This window comes from Pelodiscus sinensis, chromosome 5 (assembly GCF_052426305.1).
Source record: "Pelodiscus sinensis isolate ZL-2025 chromosome 5, ASM5242630v1, whole genome shotgun sequence".
In the NCBI taxonomy this organism is placed as follows: Eukaryota; Metazoa; Chordata; order Testudines; family Trionychidae; genus Pelodiscus; species Pelodiscus sinensis.
In genome coordinates, this window is record NC_143056.1 from 68,277,825 (window position 1) to 68,292,432 (window position 14,608).

Below are 14,608 nucleotides of genomic sequence, written 5' to 3' on the forward strand. Positions count from 1 at the left end.
TTCAAACCTGTTCCTTGCCCCCTAGCGGGCGGGAGTGGGGAGGGAGAAGGCAGACACCTGTTTGAGAACCACCGTGAGAGAACCCTCTGGGAAACTGTATGATATAGGGATGTAAAATCCCATTTAATTTGTTAATCAGTTAAATGTTATGTTTAACTAGATAACCGCCTAAACAGGAATGGACAGGGGATGCTCCAGCCAGGCTGGTCCGTGGTCATGGGCTTCTCTGGCCAGGCTAGACTGCCCCCTAGCTGCAGCACAGTGGGCTGTTCTGGCCAGGACAGACCCACTGCGGGAGCATGGCACGGTGGGCCTGCCGCCCTACTGTGGGCATGGAGCTGCTCTAGAGTGGCTGGGTCTGCTGCACGCGGGGGGAAGGGGAGGGGAGACTGTTTTGGCCTGGCCCGCTACAGGAGGGGGTTCAGGTTGGCCTGCTGCAGGTGGGGGGTGGGGGTTTCAGCCCAGCCAGGCCCACTGGTTGACCATAACTGGTAAGCATCACCTGATAGGGTGATGATCAGTGTTCCCTCTAAGCTGTAGGGCAGCACAGCTTTACAGGTGATTAATCAGCCCCACCCAGCCAGTCAGTTCCTTACAGGGAGCCCTGAGCCTCTGACTGGGCAGGGCTAATTAATCACCTGTAAAGTTATGCTGCCATACAGCTTAGAGGGAACAGTGGTGATGATTATTGATTAACCATTCATATTCCTAATATAAATATATGTCTTACACCTAACTAAAATTCCCACTGAACTTTAAATAATTTTTCCATATCTTGTTATAAATAATGGCTTCTTAATGGCTTGTCCCCTTTCCCCCAGCAGCTGTGGGGAGAATGCGGGGCTTGGCAAGGCCTCAGCCTGCCCTTGGCAGCTGGGAGGAGACAGCCAGGGCTGGCATGGGGAGAACGGGAACGAAGTAGAGCCCGGGCTGGTGCCATCAGTGGTGTGGAAGCTGGGGCTGGGATGGCCTCTGCCCAGCAGCGGGGAGGGGGTAGGCCAAGGCTGCCATGCCTCACCCTCGCCCTCCTGGGCAGCCGGGGTAGAGCCGGGCTGCCTACCCCCAGAAAGATGGGGGTTGGCAAGCACAGCAAGCAGGAAGCACAGCCCCCTAGTATTTATTTATTGTAAAGTGCACTAGGATCTCTTCTCATTTTCTATATCTTATTAATATCATTGTACAATGTTCTCGCTTCTTGAAAACATCAAATATCAACCAGTGCTAAAATATACTGAAAAACCATTTTTTCACAGGACTTTCTTTTCTGCCTATTCAGAACCTACAATGACCTACATAAGCCTGTTTGCTGAGCATGCTGTGACAGAATTAGCCAGTTTCATTCTTGATATAGATGTAATTCCCCGATAAATATCGTTTATTTCTGTGTTGTTCAGATGCTGGGAAATTATTCTTAACAGGCTGCATATACTGGTTGTCAAATATGTTTGCCAATCAGCCAACATAATTATTTACTATTTTAAGTATGAGATTATTTACAAAACTAACCATTGACCTACAATTTTTCCTGTTTATTTATCCTCTTTTAGATCATTTATTTAATACTTTAACAAAGTTAAGCGCTTCCTGCCACTAGTATATGTAAGAATTACCTGACAGTATAATTACTTTATGAGGTGGGGGACAAAGGAATTCTAAATGGTCAAAGCCCATCCTACCTGTTGCTTGTTGTTCGGAGTGTATGGCAGCATGGTGGAAACATGGAACATGATCTCATAGTCCTTGTAAGTTGTATAGAGAGAATGAGTTCCTGTTGAATCAGCTGCAATTAAAAAATAATAAAGTGAAGAAAAAAACAAATCACGCTATTAAGTCCTTAAAAATACTTTAAAAACAAGATTGCCATGAAAAACTCACTCACCCGGGCACAAAACCCACTTTTCATTCATCTTCAGTTTAATAACAGTGATAATAATGAAAAACCTAACCATAATTTACTCACTTGCCAAAACTGTTCATCCTGAAGGCAAGTATAAATGTACAATGGTATTTTAATTCAATATATTAGAAAGAACCTGTAAGAAGTAAGGAAATTATGAAATTAAAAATCCTGAACATCCTGAACTCAATCTAATTGAGTCCAGTATTGTAGGAAACACCATGGGAAACTTTTAAGAGTACCACATATATATGTATGAAATATATGTTAATGTAATATGTAATGTACAACTAAGCTAAGTAATAGCTTTCTAACGATGCCTGATAGCTTTACCATATGGACCAATATGGTACTTGCACGGGTCAGTTAGTGGTTTCTAGTTTAATGTCCTTATTTGTACACTTCACCTTATTAAAGGTATAAATGAATGGGAAAATACCGTAATAACAGAAAGTGTCTAACTATGACTAAAGCAAAGTACTATGACAAAATGACCAGTTTTCAACATGGCAAAAAGTTGAACATTGGAGTGTTTTTATAAGAAAAAGTGTTCTTTAACATGGATACTAATGACGTTGGGAAAAAATGGGTGAAGACTGTGATGGCAAAACATGCAGTAGCCACAAAAACTTTTAGGTCAATGATGCATAAACAGACCTATTCTTCAAAGGGATTTAAAGCAAGATGATGGACAGCATTGATGGCAGATGAAACCCAGCGTAGACACACTTAACATAAAGCATATGAAGTAAGGAATTCAAAGAGATCATTTAAAATATCATGTAGAATAGTGATAGAAATGTAGCCGTGTTAGTCTGGGGTAGTTGAAGCAAAATGCAGGACAATGTAGCACTTTAAAGACTAACAAGATGGTTTATTAGATGATGAGCTTTCGTGGGCCAGACCCACTTCCTCAGATCCTGGCCCACAAAAGCTCATCATCTAATAAACCATCTTGTTAGTCTTTAAAGTGCTACATTGTCCTGCATTTTATTTAAAATATCAATGCATGATGCAAGTTTCTACATTACTAATCAGAAAAAAAAAACTCATTGAAAAACTCTGTTCAATGGAGAGTGGCAGTCAAAAAAAAGCAAACATGATGTTAGCATGCTTATGGATCAGGAGGAAAAATAATCATAAAAAAAATATTATAATGGCATTCTATTAACCAAAAGTACTTTCCCACCTGCAATACCTTGTGCTCGCCATCTTACCTCAAAAGAGGTAGAGCAGATGTGGAAAGGATGCAGAGACGGATGACAAAAATGATTAGAATGGAAAGAAAGACTTCTGTATGGAGAAAGATTTGTACAGTTGTGACCTTGTAGTTTAGAAAAGAGAAAAATAAGATGGGATATGAATGAACTGAGCAAGTACTGACTGATCAAAAACAGGTAAATTAGGGACTTCTAATTTCTCCCCTCTCAATAAAAACAAGATTGCATTGTATTAAAAAACAACACATTTCAAACTGAAATAAGAAAATATATTTTATATACCATGTAATTAATGTGTGGAACTCATTTCCACAAGTCTATGATTTTAATATTTTTTCAGAATTGTCAGTGAGCCAGCAAAATCTGTTATTAGCACTGCTCTAATGAATATATCCTTAAACTGTGTCATCTAGAGAACTCACTTTTGTCCTTACTCATATGTCTTCTCTCCTAATAGTCCACAATGCTTTTCACCAAAGAACAAAACCAGCCATTTTATGGAAGTGGCAGACTGTTGACTGCAGAATAAGTAAGTGTAATTCCAGAAAAAGCCAATGATTAGGGATTAGGATGTTTTTCACAGATTCATAGATTGTAAGACAGAAGGAGCCATTGTAACCATCTAATCGGATATCTTGTATAAAAAAGTTCACAGGACTTCCCCAAATTGACTCCTGTTTAAATCAGAATGTATCTTTTAGATAAACATCCAGTCTTGAAACAAAAATTGCCAGTGATGGAGAATTCATCAGTACTCTTAATAAGAAGTTCCAGTGGTAAAATACCCTGTTAATAATGTGCACCGTATTTCTAGACAACTAGTCTAGTTTCAACTTCCAGTCACTGGATTTTGTTCTACTTTTGGCTGCTAGATTAAAGAGCCCTCTATTATCAATTTTCTGTTCCCAGATAGGTACTTACAGACTGTGATCAAGTCATCCCTTAATTTTTAGCTAGACTGAATGCATTGTGAATTTCTTTATAAATCTTATAGTCCAATAGCTTAAGCATTCTTATCACTCTTCTTTGAAGTCTTCCCAACTTATCAACATTCTTCTTGAACAGCTGACACCAGAACTGGACACAGTATTTTTCAGAAGTAGCTGTACCAGTTCCAAATAATAAATATAGATAACCTTCCTACTCATGATTTTGCTCAATATACATTCAAGGATCACATTAGCCTTTCTGGCCACATCACCACATTGGGAGTTCATGATCAGATGATTATGCACCATTACACCCCAAGTCTTTTTCAGTCTCTCTGCTTCCCAGGTTAGAGCACTATAAGTCTGGCCAAAATTAATTCTTCTTAGATAGATGATTTTACATTTGATCTTATTAAAATGAAAATTATTTGTTTGTACCTAAGCTTACCAATTGATCCAGATTGCTATTATTTAATCACTCGCCCATTCTTTGCATCCTCTGCAAACTTATTGTTTTATGTTTTTCTTCCAGGTCATTGAAAAAAATAATTAATTAATATTGCTTGCAAATATCTAATTGCTTCATGCAGAATTTGAAGAGCCTGTAATTCTTATTAATTTTGCATTTTAAAGATTACCCTTTTGGGATTTGAGGCATGTGAATTTTTCTTTTCTGAACAATAGAAATATTAGCCCAGTTCAAAGTGAAAAAGAAAAAACCCACATCATCACTAGGGAAAGATCAATTCCTCACCCATGCACTTAAAAACTATAAATGCTGACTCCTCCCATCCCTAGGTTCTTAAGGGTTCTCCCATATGACCTGTCTCAGATAACAGTAGGAAAACTAGGTTACATGACTCTGTCTTGATAAGAGGTGAGTACAGAAAATTCTAAGGAAGTTTCATACATTCAATATTGACATTCTTTACTGGTTGCAGCAAATAGACTTTTGAAATAATACTTGAGAAGCTGCATAATATCAGTTCTTGCTCTCACTTGCCTGTAGTTATAATACTAGTGACTGCAGAACCATGGCAACAGAAGATTTTTGCTGAGCTGAAGTTTATAAATGTTTTTCTATTTTCATGACTCAATTCCTTATTTAATTTCCTGTACTGCAAGGAGCAAGATAAGGATAGACTTCAATACAAATGGGTTAATCTCAATGTTCAAAGATGTCAGAGTTTTTTAAAAGATTTTAAAATGGAAGAAATGCATACAGACACTGTGTGGACTGTCTGATAAAAGCAGAGCTCACTATCTGTATTATTCTCCATTCACACAAAAGGCACACTATTTCTTTTACAAATAGTGCCACATAAATCAAGATTGTCATTCCAGTGCATTTTTGAGACAATACATTTTGTGGTATAGTTGTCAAAAAGAGTTTAATTTACATAGGCCAATTCAACAGAGGTCACTAAGACGACGAGAATAAATTTAGCAGTAAGGGACAGGACAAAAAGACCTAGAGGAAGCAGCTACCCAAGTTGGACACAGCATAAAAGTAATAGGTCAATTTACTAGCCAAGATTATGAACTTGAGCCTGAAAAGCTATTTCAGCATATTTTTTGTTTGGCAGTAACAGATCATTAAGATTAAAATTTTAAATTAACCTCAATGCAATTAATGTAATGTAGTTCACTGCACTGTTAAACTGAAATTGATTCTATAGGCTACTCATTTTTTTACCTTGAATTTTTGGAACATCTTTGGACCAGAGTTTTGGTTCAATGTAAAAGTGAAACTGTGTGTTGTGGACATGGTTCAATGTACATGTTTGCTTTGTTTTTATCCATCCTTTGATAATGAACAGATGTTTGCAGCCTCTCTCCGAGATACGAAAGAGTTACGGACCAAACACTTGGCCATAACTCGATCTGTTCGTAACTCGGATCCCACTGAATTACACGCGACCATGCTGTTTGTAAGAGCGGGTCACGTTCGTAACTCGGGGACTGCCTTTACGACTGCTCCATGGGAGCTTTGGTCGTAAGTTCGAACAGTTTAACTCGACCGTTCGCAACTCAGGGAGCGGCTGTATAGCCAGGAATGCAATTTTTGAAGAAGGATGTTCAGTAACCGACAATCCTCTAATAAGATACACTTTTTAGTCTAAAAAATAAGCAGGATGCCTTACTCTTGGTGTCCAGCTGAGCACGGTACTTTTCAAATCCTTTGAGTCGAACTCGTTCTCCCAAGAGCTGAAGAAACTCTTCAAAGGCTGGCCCTGCTGACTCATTGTTGTACATTTCCTCTTCGGTGCTCTGTCCAGCTTTACAATACATGATCCCCACCTTCAGCTGATAGCTTAACTACAAACAGAAATACAGATCCAAGATTTTTATCCAGTTATATAGCATTTATTCTGCCTAATTTTCTGAAGTGGGTTGAACCCACGAAAGCTCATGATACCATCTATATGTTTCGTTAGTCTTTAAGGTGCTGCTAGTCTATTCATTGTTTAAGTTTTTCCAGTTACAGACTAACTTGGCTACCCCTCTGAAGCTTTCAATCATTTAGTTAGTCTGCAGTTTACAGACTCAAAACAAACTTGCAGATGTCCCTGTTGTCTTCTACTATCTTTGCCGCAATGATGATGAACATTCTGATTCATAGATTCTAAAACCAAAAGGAACCACTGTGATTATCCAGCATGGCCTGCTGCATAACACAAGTCATAGAACTTTGCAAAAATAATTCCTAAATCATATCTTTTAGAAAAACAGCCAACCTCGATTTAAAAATTGCCAGTGATATAGAATCTACCCCGACTCTTGGTACATTGCTCCAATGGATCATTTCTCCCACTGTTAATAAAAATGAAGGGCTGCAAAAGCCCAAGATTGAACCAGGTACATTTAGATGACTAGGCACATTTCTCCTGAAGATCTCAAATTGCTTTCCAAAGGTCAGTAAACATTATTCACCTAATTTGCAGATGAGGAAACAGACACAGGAGGACTGAATGACTGGAGTCCACACAAAGTCTATGCCAGGGGAGTCCAAACTTTTTTCAAAGAGGGCCAGATTTGATGAAGTGAACATGCGTGAGGGCCGACCATTTTGCCTGACATTCTTTGAACCATTAAAATTAAATGCAAATTAACTATTTTATGCAAAGTTTATTGCAAACGGCATACTTTTCATTTCGTCACATGGATGACAAATCTAAACAGGTGTTAAACCACTCTGCCTTTCATATCTGAAGGCCAGATGAAAAAAAAATCCAGGAAGCTGAAATATATGTCAGGAACATTGTAAAGTACATTACATATTATTGGTAATAAAGGTTGTCTGTCAACTTTTAAGTTCAAAAAATATGAACAGGAACATAACACCAAGTATACATGTTGTGTCCAAATATATTTATAACTGATTTAGACCAACTGACATTAACTGAGATTTTACAATGTATTCATCTCAATAGATATGGATTCGTTGGGGGCCATAAAAGACAGATATTGCCAAATTACCTGGGGGGCCGTATTAAACCGGAACATGGGCCGCAATTGGCCCCCGGGCCGGACTTTGGACATGCCTGGTCTATGCAGAGGCATGATTGGAACCAGACTACTGACTCCCAGCCTTGCGCGCTATTAATGAGATGACACTGCTTCATTATATTGTATAATACAGCTCATATCTTTTCTTAGCACTGTTGTGAATATTAAAAAGAATAGCACGTTTCCTTTAGCTAGAGGAAACATCAGAGGATGCATAAAATTTGACTGGACGATACCAGTGTGCCACAGTAGGAAGGGTCATTTGCTGTAGAAGAGCAAGAACTAATTTTCAAACAGGCAGCAAAACAATTACACAAAGAAAACTATTTTTTAAAACAGTTTTATTTCTTTTAACAGACACTGTCAATTATTTTAAGCTATTATTTACCAGTTTAGACGTTTGAACATGAATTTCTCTCTTGCCATTTTTGTTTCTTTTTTTTCCATTTAACAACTGGGATTTTTCTCATATGCTTCTAATAAAGCTAAAATTAAATATTAAACTTTGTCTGTATTCTATCATCAATGTCCAAATTCTCAGAGTTCATATTTTTGGCAAAAATGTTAGCAATCAGACACACAATTTAAACAAAAATAATATTTATACTTATATAAATACCAGATTCTAATGGCTACCAGTAAGATAATGGAGGCTGATTTTTGGATCAATGCTACTATACTGTGTTGTGTTAGAATAAAAACATCAGAACTAACACTTGTAAAACTAGACTTCATTATAAAACAATAAAAATATTTCTATGTAACTGCAGAAGCGATGTTTAATAATCATTTTCTCCCCCTCTTAAATACTGCACTTAATCAACAACAGAACTGAACACGAGGCTGCTGGGGGAGGAGCACAGACTGGGATTCAGAAGGGTTAGTGGGGGGTACACTGGGAGGGAGCACACAAGCTATTGGGTGATAGCACTGAGCCATGTGGTCAATGGGAGTGGATGTGCAGGGCCACATGGGAACAGGAGTGGTGATGAAAGGCTACATGAGGACCAGAGTGGGGGCACAACTGCATGGGAGTGCAGAGAACATAGCAACTGGGGAGGAGAGGTAGCGAAGGCTTTTTCTCTGCTGGCATGTTTTGTGAAAGAAAAGTGCCTTTTGGTCAGAAAAACTGAGAACGTTCACACTGCAACATGACTGTTGTCAGGAAAAAAAAAATCAACCACTTTAATTGACAAAAACTTCTAGCCCCAAAAGGGACATTTTTCTTTTCCCCTCTCTTTATTGTCAACAACTATGCAGTGTAGACATCTCAGGGCATTTTGTCGCTGATTCTGGCCTCCAGAAGTGGTTCACAACTCCCAACCAGCTGCTCTGTCCAGCAGTTTGAAGTCTGCTGCCCAGCAGCCAGCTATCCACCCTTCCCCCTTGGAAGTCCTGCAAAATTTAAATTTCATTTCCTGATGGCTGGCTTTTCTGTGTGAGTTTATTAGAGGGGATACTGACTGTCTGGTTTCATCCACATTGTTGTTCAGGCATTTGATGCAATGGATGAGGTACACCCCCAGGGCTGATCTTACCCCAGTGATCTCCTCTACAGCCCAAGGTATGGCTCAGCGCATGCAGTTGTCTTGTGGCATCTTCCCTGGTCCCCATGCCTGGCCACTGCACCAAAAGCTCCCCTGCTTGGTCCACTGTGGAGCTGTTGGATCTGATTAACGTATGGGGAGAGGAGTTGGTTTAGTCCCAGCTGAGTTGAGCCATAGGAACTGTGATGTGTATCAGCACATTTCTCGATCCTTGTGTGAAAAGCGGTGTGAGGGGAACATGCAGCAGGGCAGAATGAGGATTAAAGAAATGAGAAAAGCCTATCAAAAGGCTCATGAGGTGAACCCATGCATCAGCTCTTCACCAAAGACCCGCCATTTCTATAAGAAGTTCGACTCCACCCTCAGCAGTGACTCCCACCTCCACCGCAAAGAGCCTGTGGATACTTCAGAGGGCACAGAGACAGTACACAGAGGACCTAACCCGGAGGATGAAATAGAAGATTGAGAAGTTGAGGTAAAAAAAAAAAGCAGGGGCTACTCCTAGAGTTGCCGAATGTGTCTGGCAGCCAGGAACTGTTCTCCTCGCTGCCGAAGATAATCAGTCTGAGCAAGCACTTTCTGGGGATCAGGAAGGAGGGAATGAGATGCAGGATAAGTGTCTGTTGCTTGTGGCATGGGGGTTGGGTGCACAGGAAAATGAGCACTCCCAGAGAGTGAAAAGAAATGGGAGGGAGGCATAGAATTTTGAATCTGTTGCAGGGCTCACAACAACAAACCTCTGTTGGCTCACTCTGCTGTTTGACTAAACACTAGAGCTGTGGTTCTCAACCTAAGGTGCATGCACATCCAGAGGGTACAAGATGCTCTTTCTGGGGATGCGAGACATGCCAGATTTTTATGATATATCTTAGGTTTAAAGAACTGACCTACTTCAACAACTTTTAATAGGGGTGCAAGAACATATTTTGAGAACCAAAAGAGTGCAGGCTGCACTTCACTAGAGGATCTCGGTCTGTTCCTCCATCATTCTGATCGTGTGTTCTGCGGCCTGCCTGGCAAAGGCCTGGGTGGAGATAGAGTATAAAGGGCCTCAAAAGTGAAGACACACAGTTTATGTTTGAGGCAATAGAGAAGGTGGAGTCATTGAAAAGATGCAAAGAGGGGAGTGACCTCGTCGAAGTGAATGGCTAGGAAAATGGATCTTTGAAGCAGCATTTTTAATAGATATGAGTGGGACAAGACTACATTTATCAAAGTCAGGGAGAAGTATGCTGCAGTAACTGAGATGCAAGAGTTTGAATGAGAGTTTTAGGCGGCTGGATTAAAAAAAGCCATATCCTGGAGAAATGGGGGGGAAAAAGGATCGGCAACATTTAGACATAGCTTGCATGTTACTCTTCAAATATCATCAGTAAGACATGCTGAGTTATTTCATTGTTGCATAGATTACCAAAACTTCAAATAAAAATCTGTCCTGTGCCTTCCTTGCAAACAGGTCACCTCCTTTTTTGCGCGGGGGGGAGGGAAGGGGGAGAGAGGGGTGATTTCAAATCCTTTTCACATTGCTACAGCTGGAACGTGCTCTTTAAACATTAAATTATAAAGACATCCAATAATGTGGACGATTAAGCACTGTCACCAAGTATTTTGGATAAACAAATTAGGAACAGCTGAAATACTCACTGTTGAACAATAACTGAGCATGTACAAATTAATGTTCTGAATATGATCATCATAATCTACCTAAACTCCTACACGAAAAATTGGAAAAGTTGAATTCAGAACAACCACCTGGGTACAAAATATAAAAGTCTTCAATTAGGACTGCATGTTATTTTCTTAGGAAGAGATGATACACAGGTAGTGACAGTGCTTTGACAGTTAATTCAGAGAATTCACAATAATAATCACAGGGGATTATGTAATGTGGCACAATGAATATGCCTCTTTGCACCCCTCCCCCTTCCTTAATTCTAAAACATTTAGGACAAAATGGATTCTAACCCTAACCCTCCCCCTTCCTTAATTCTAAAATTAAGGACAAATCCTTGCCAACATGATGGCCACCAAAAAGGTAACTTTCCATGAGAGGAAAGGGGGCTGAACGTGGGTGGATGGGGGAGGGACAGGTGTGAGCTCTGTTAGGACTAAATTAAGGTCCCAGGGTTGAAGAGGCTGTCAAATGTGAGGGTACAATCTGCCTAGCCCATTCAGAAAACACTTGACCACCACACTGACAAACACTGTCCTGCCCTGGTCCCCTGGGTGGAATGTGGAAATGGTCATCAGGTGGACCCCTATTGAGGAGGTATACGGAACCTGTTCCTCAGTCCTAGCAGGTAATCGAGGATGAATGGCATGGGAGTTTCAAGGGGCTCCTCTCCCCTCCCCTTCCCTCCCAAGAGGGCTTTGATGAAGAAGACTTCCATTTTGGCAAGGACGTGGCTGTTAGGGTTTCCTACTCTCCAACAGCACCTTCCTCTCTGACTCAGAACATAGGTGTTCCATGCCATTCAACCACGAATCTTCCATTCTGTGAGGTGGAGGGACTGAAGGTTTGGGTGACAGAACTGATCCTCCCTGCATTCCTGGGTGATAAGGTTGGGCAGCAAGGGAAGCACAATCAGTTTCTCTACCAACAGATCCAGAAGTGTGAGGAACCAATGCTGGCAGGGCCATGCTGGCACCACCAAAATCACTGAGGCCTTGAACCTCTTGATCCTGAGCCAGACCTTGGCTATGTCTAGACTGCAAGCCTCTTTCGAAAGACAGCGTCTAGACTGCACGTTGAACTTTCGAAAAAGCAGCTTGCTTTTTCGAAAGAAAGCATCCAGTGAGTCTGGATGCTCTCTTTCGAAGAAGCCCTATTTACATTGAAGAACGCCTTCTTTCGAAAGAGGAACTTTCGAAAGAAGGCATTCTTCCTCGTGAAATGAGGTTTACCGCCATCGAAAGAAAAACTGCGATCTTTCGATTTAATTTCGAAAGAACGCAGCTTGAGTCTGGACGCAGGGGAAGTTTTTTCGGAAAAAGGCTACTTTTCCCAAAAAAAACCCTGAGTCTGGACACAGCCCTTATGTCTCAACAGAAAAATAGGGAATGAATAGAGGAGCTGCCGACAGTGGCCAATGACAGATGCCCCAGAGGGATTGAACAGAACAGGGAATCTTCAAGCTATCCTTCTCCTGTCACCCACTCCTAGCTTCTGACAGAGGCTAGGGACACCATTCCTACCCATCCTGGCTAACAGCCACTGATGGACCTATGAATTTAGCTAGTTTTCTTGAAACTTGTTACAGTCCTGGTCTTCACAACCTCCTCTGGCAAGGAGTTCCACAGACGGACCACGCGCTGTGTAAAGAAAACTTTCTTTTGTTTGATTTAAACCCACTACCTATTAATTTTATTTGGTGACCTCTGTAGCCAGACAGCCTCCCCCCCCATCTCATCCATCTTATTTTGCCCCTCTGAGGTTCCTGAAGCATACACGACGGAGAAGGAGCAATAAAATCAGCATAGTCTATGCTGTCTCATCTGATCCTGAGAAGCTGAAAACATAGATATGAGGAGAGAACGATTAAGGCAATAAGCTGGCCTCGAGACTGCGAGAAGTACCCGGCTGGCACCCATGTTGATACGAACACACAGTCCCTGGAAGAGGAATTTCCCACTGAGAAAAGAATGCCCAGTACTTCCAATTTAGTTATCTCTCTTACAAGTGTAAATTAAGTTCACAATTCCCTTGTAAGAACTGGTCTCACAAAAGACAGACCAGCACCATTTGGCATCACAGATAAGAAAGAGAAATACGTGACCCCATGGGTATAAAGATGGGTACAGCAGGACACTCACTTTGGAGTGTCATTCTACCCTCTACCTGGAGGACGCCCACCTCGTATTTTCGTCTTTCCTAGGAATTGAGGGACCGGCCCTGGCCTGACACGCTGGAGTCGAGAGGCACAGAAGGGGGTAAAAATTGTACCTGGATGTGGTCCTCTGTCTTAAGTGTACACAGACTTAGAGCTCTTTAAAGGTTAAGCTGTTACTTGGTACTATTATTTCTGTTTTTCCTATCTTTATCGTCTTTGTAACCATTTTTAAGATCTATATTTTGCTAGCAGTTAAGAAATAGAACAATAGCCATTGCAACCATATGCTTTATAAGCTTCCTCAATAAACCTGTAACTGTTTAAGCTTTGACCTGACTCCTTCAGTTGCTGTAACAGAACCAGGCACAATTTAAAAGAACTTCAGCCGGTCTTAAGGGACAGATATAGGGAGAGCTTGGGTGTTTGGATTTGTGTCACTCCCAGGTGGCAGATCCGTTGGGGGCACCTCTCAGCCTCCCCCAGGCTGCCCGCTGCAAAGGAATCACAGATTCTAGCAGCTAAAATCTGAAGTGTAATAAGCTCTCCCTGCAAACTTACTGGGGCGCTCATCAACCTCCTCCAGGTTGCCCGCTGCAAGGGACCCCGGTCTCAGCAGTTGAAGTCTCGGGTGTATAGCGCGCACACACGCACACACACACACACACACACACACACACACACACACACACCGCCCTGACCGTCGGCTGACAACCTCTAGTTCTTATGTTACAGGAAAAGGTAAATAACTTTTCCTTATTCACTTCTTCCATACCAATCATGATTTTACAGACCTCTATCATATCCCCCCCTTAGTCTCCTCTTTTCTAATATGTGAATTCCCCGTCTCTCTAATCTCTCTTCATATGGGACCTGTTCCAAACCCCTAATAATTTTTGTTGCTCTTTTCTGAACCTTTTCCAATACCAATATATCTTTTTTGGCATGAGGCAACCTCATCTGTATTCAGTATTCAGGTTTTATACAGAGGCAATAAGATGTTCTCTGTCTTATTCTCTATTTCTTTTCAAATGATTCCTAATATTCTGTTTGCTTTTTTGACTGCCGCTGCACATTGAGTGGATGTTTTCAGAGAACTATCCACAATGACTCCAAGATCATTCTCAAGTAGTTATAGCTAAATTAGTCCCCATCCTATTGTATGTATAGTTCAGATTATTTTTTCCCATGTGCATCACTTTACATTTTATCAACATTAAATTTCATTTGCCATTTTGTCACCCAATCAGTTTGATGAGATCTTTTTGAAGCTCTTTTCAGTCTGCTTTGATCTTAATTATCTTGAGCAGTTCAGTAGCATCTGCCAAGTTTTGGCACCTCACTGTTTACCCCTTTCTCCAGGGCATTTATAAATAGGCTGAATAGGACTGGTCCCAATGTGGACTCTTGAGGGACACCACTAGTTACCTCTCTCCACTCAGAAAACTTACCATTTATTACTACCCTTTGTTTCTTGTCTTTTAATCAGTTACCAATCCACTAATTGATCTTTCCTCTTATCCCATGACAACTAACTTTACTTAAGAACCTTTGGTGAGGGACCTTGTCAAAGCCTTTCTGGAAATCCACTGGATCCTCCTTTTCCCTAGGTTTCTTTACCCCCCTCAAAGAACTTTAGTAGATTAGTAAGGCATGTTTTCCCTTTATAGAAACCACG

The 14,608-nt window shown here is 40.9% G+C and overlaps 1 protein-coding gene across 18 annotated transcripts in view; it reads right to left on the minus strand.

Annotated features, from left to right (window-relative positions):
- SIPA1L1 (signal induced proliferation associated 1 like 1) overlaps nt 1-14,608 on the minus strand; it is a 335,579-nt gene that overhangs the window by 95,236 nt on the left and 225,735 nt on the right. For all 18 annotated transcript variants that reach the window (XM_075927311.2, XM_075927307.2, XM_075927300.2 and 15 more), the window contains 2 exons: nt 6,191-6,365; nt 1,677-1,780 (listed from right to left, as the gene is read on the minus strand). In XM_075927311.2, coding sequence (XP_075783426.2) covers nt 1,677-1,780; nt 6,191-6,365 — 279 coding nt within the window. The remainder of the gene's footprint in view (nt 1-1,676; nt 1,781-6,190; nt 6,366-14,608) is intronic.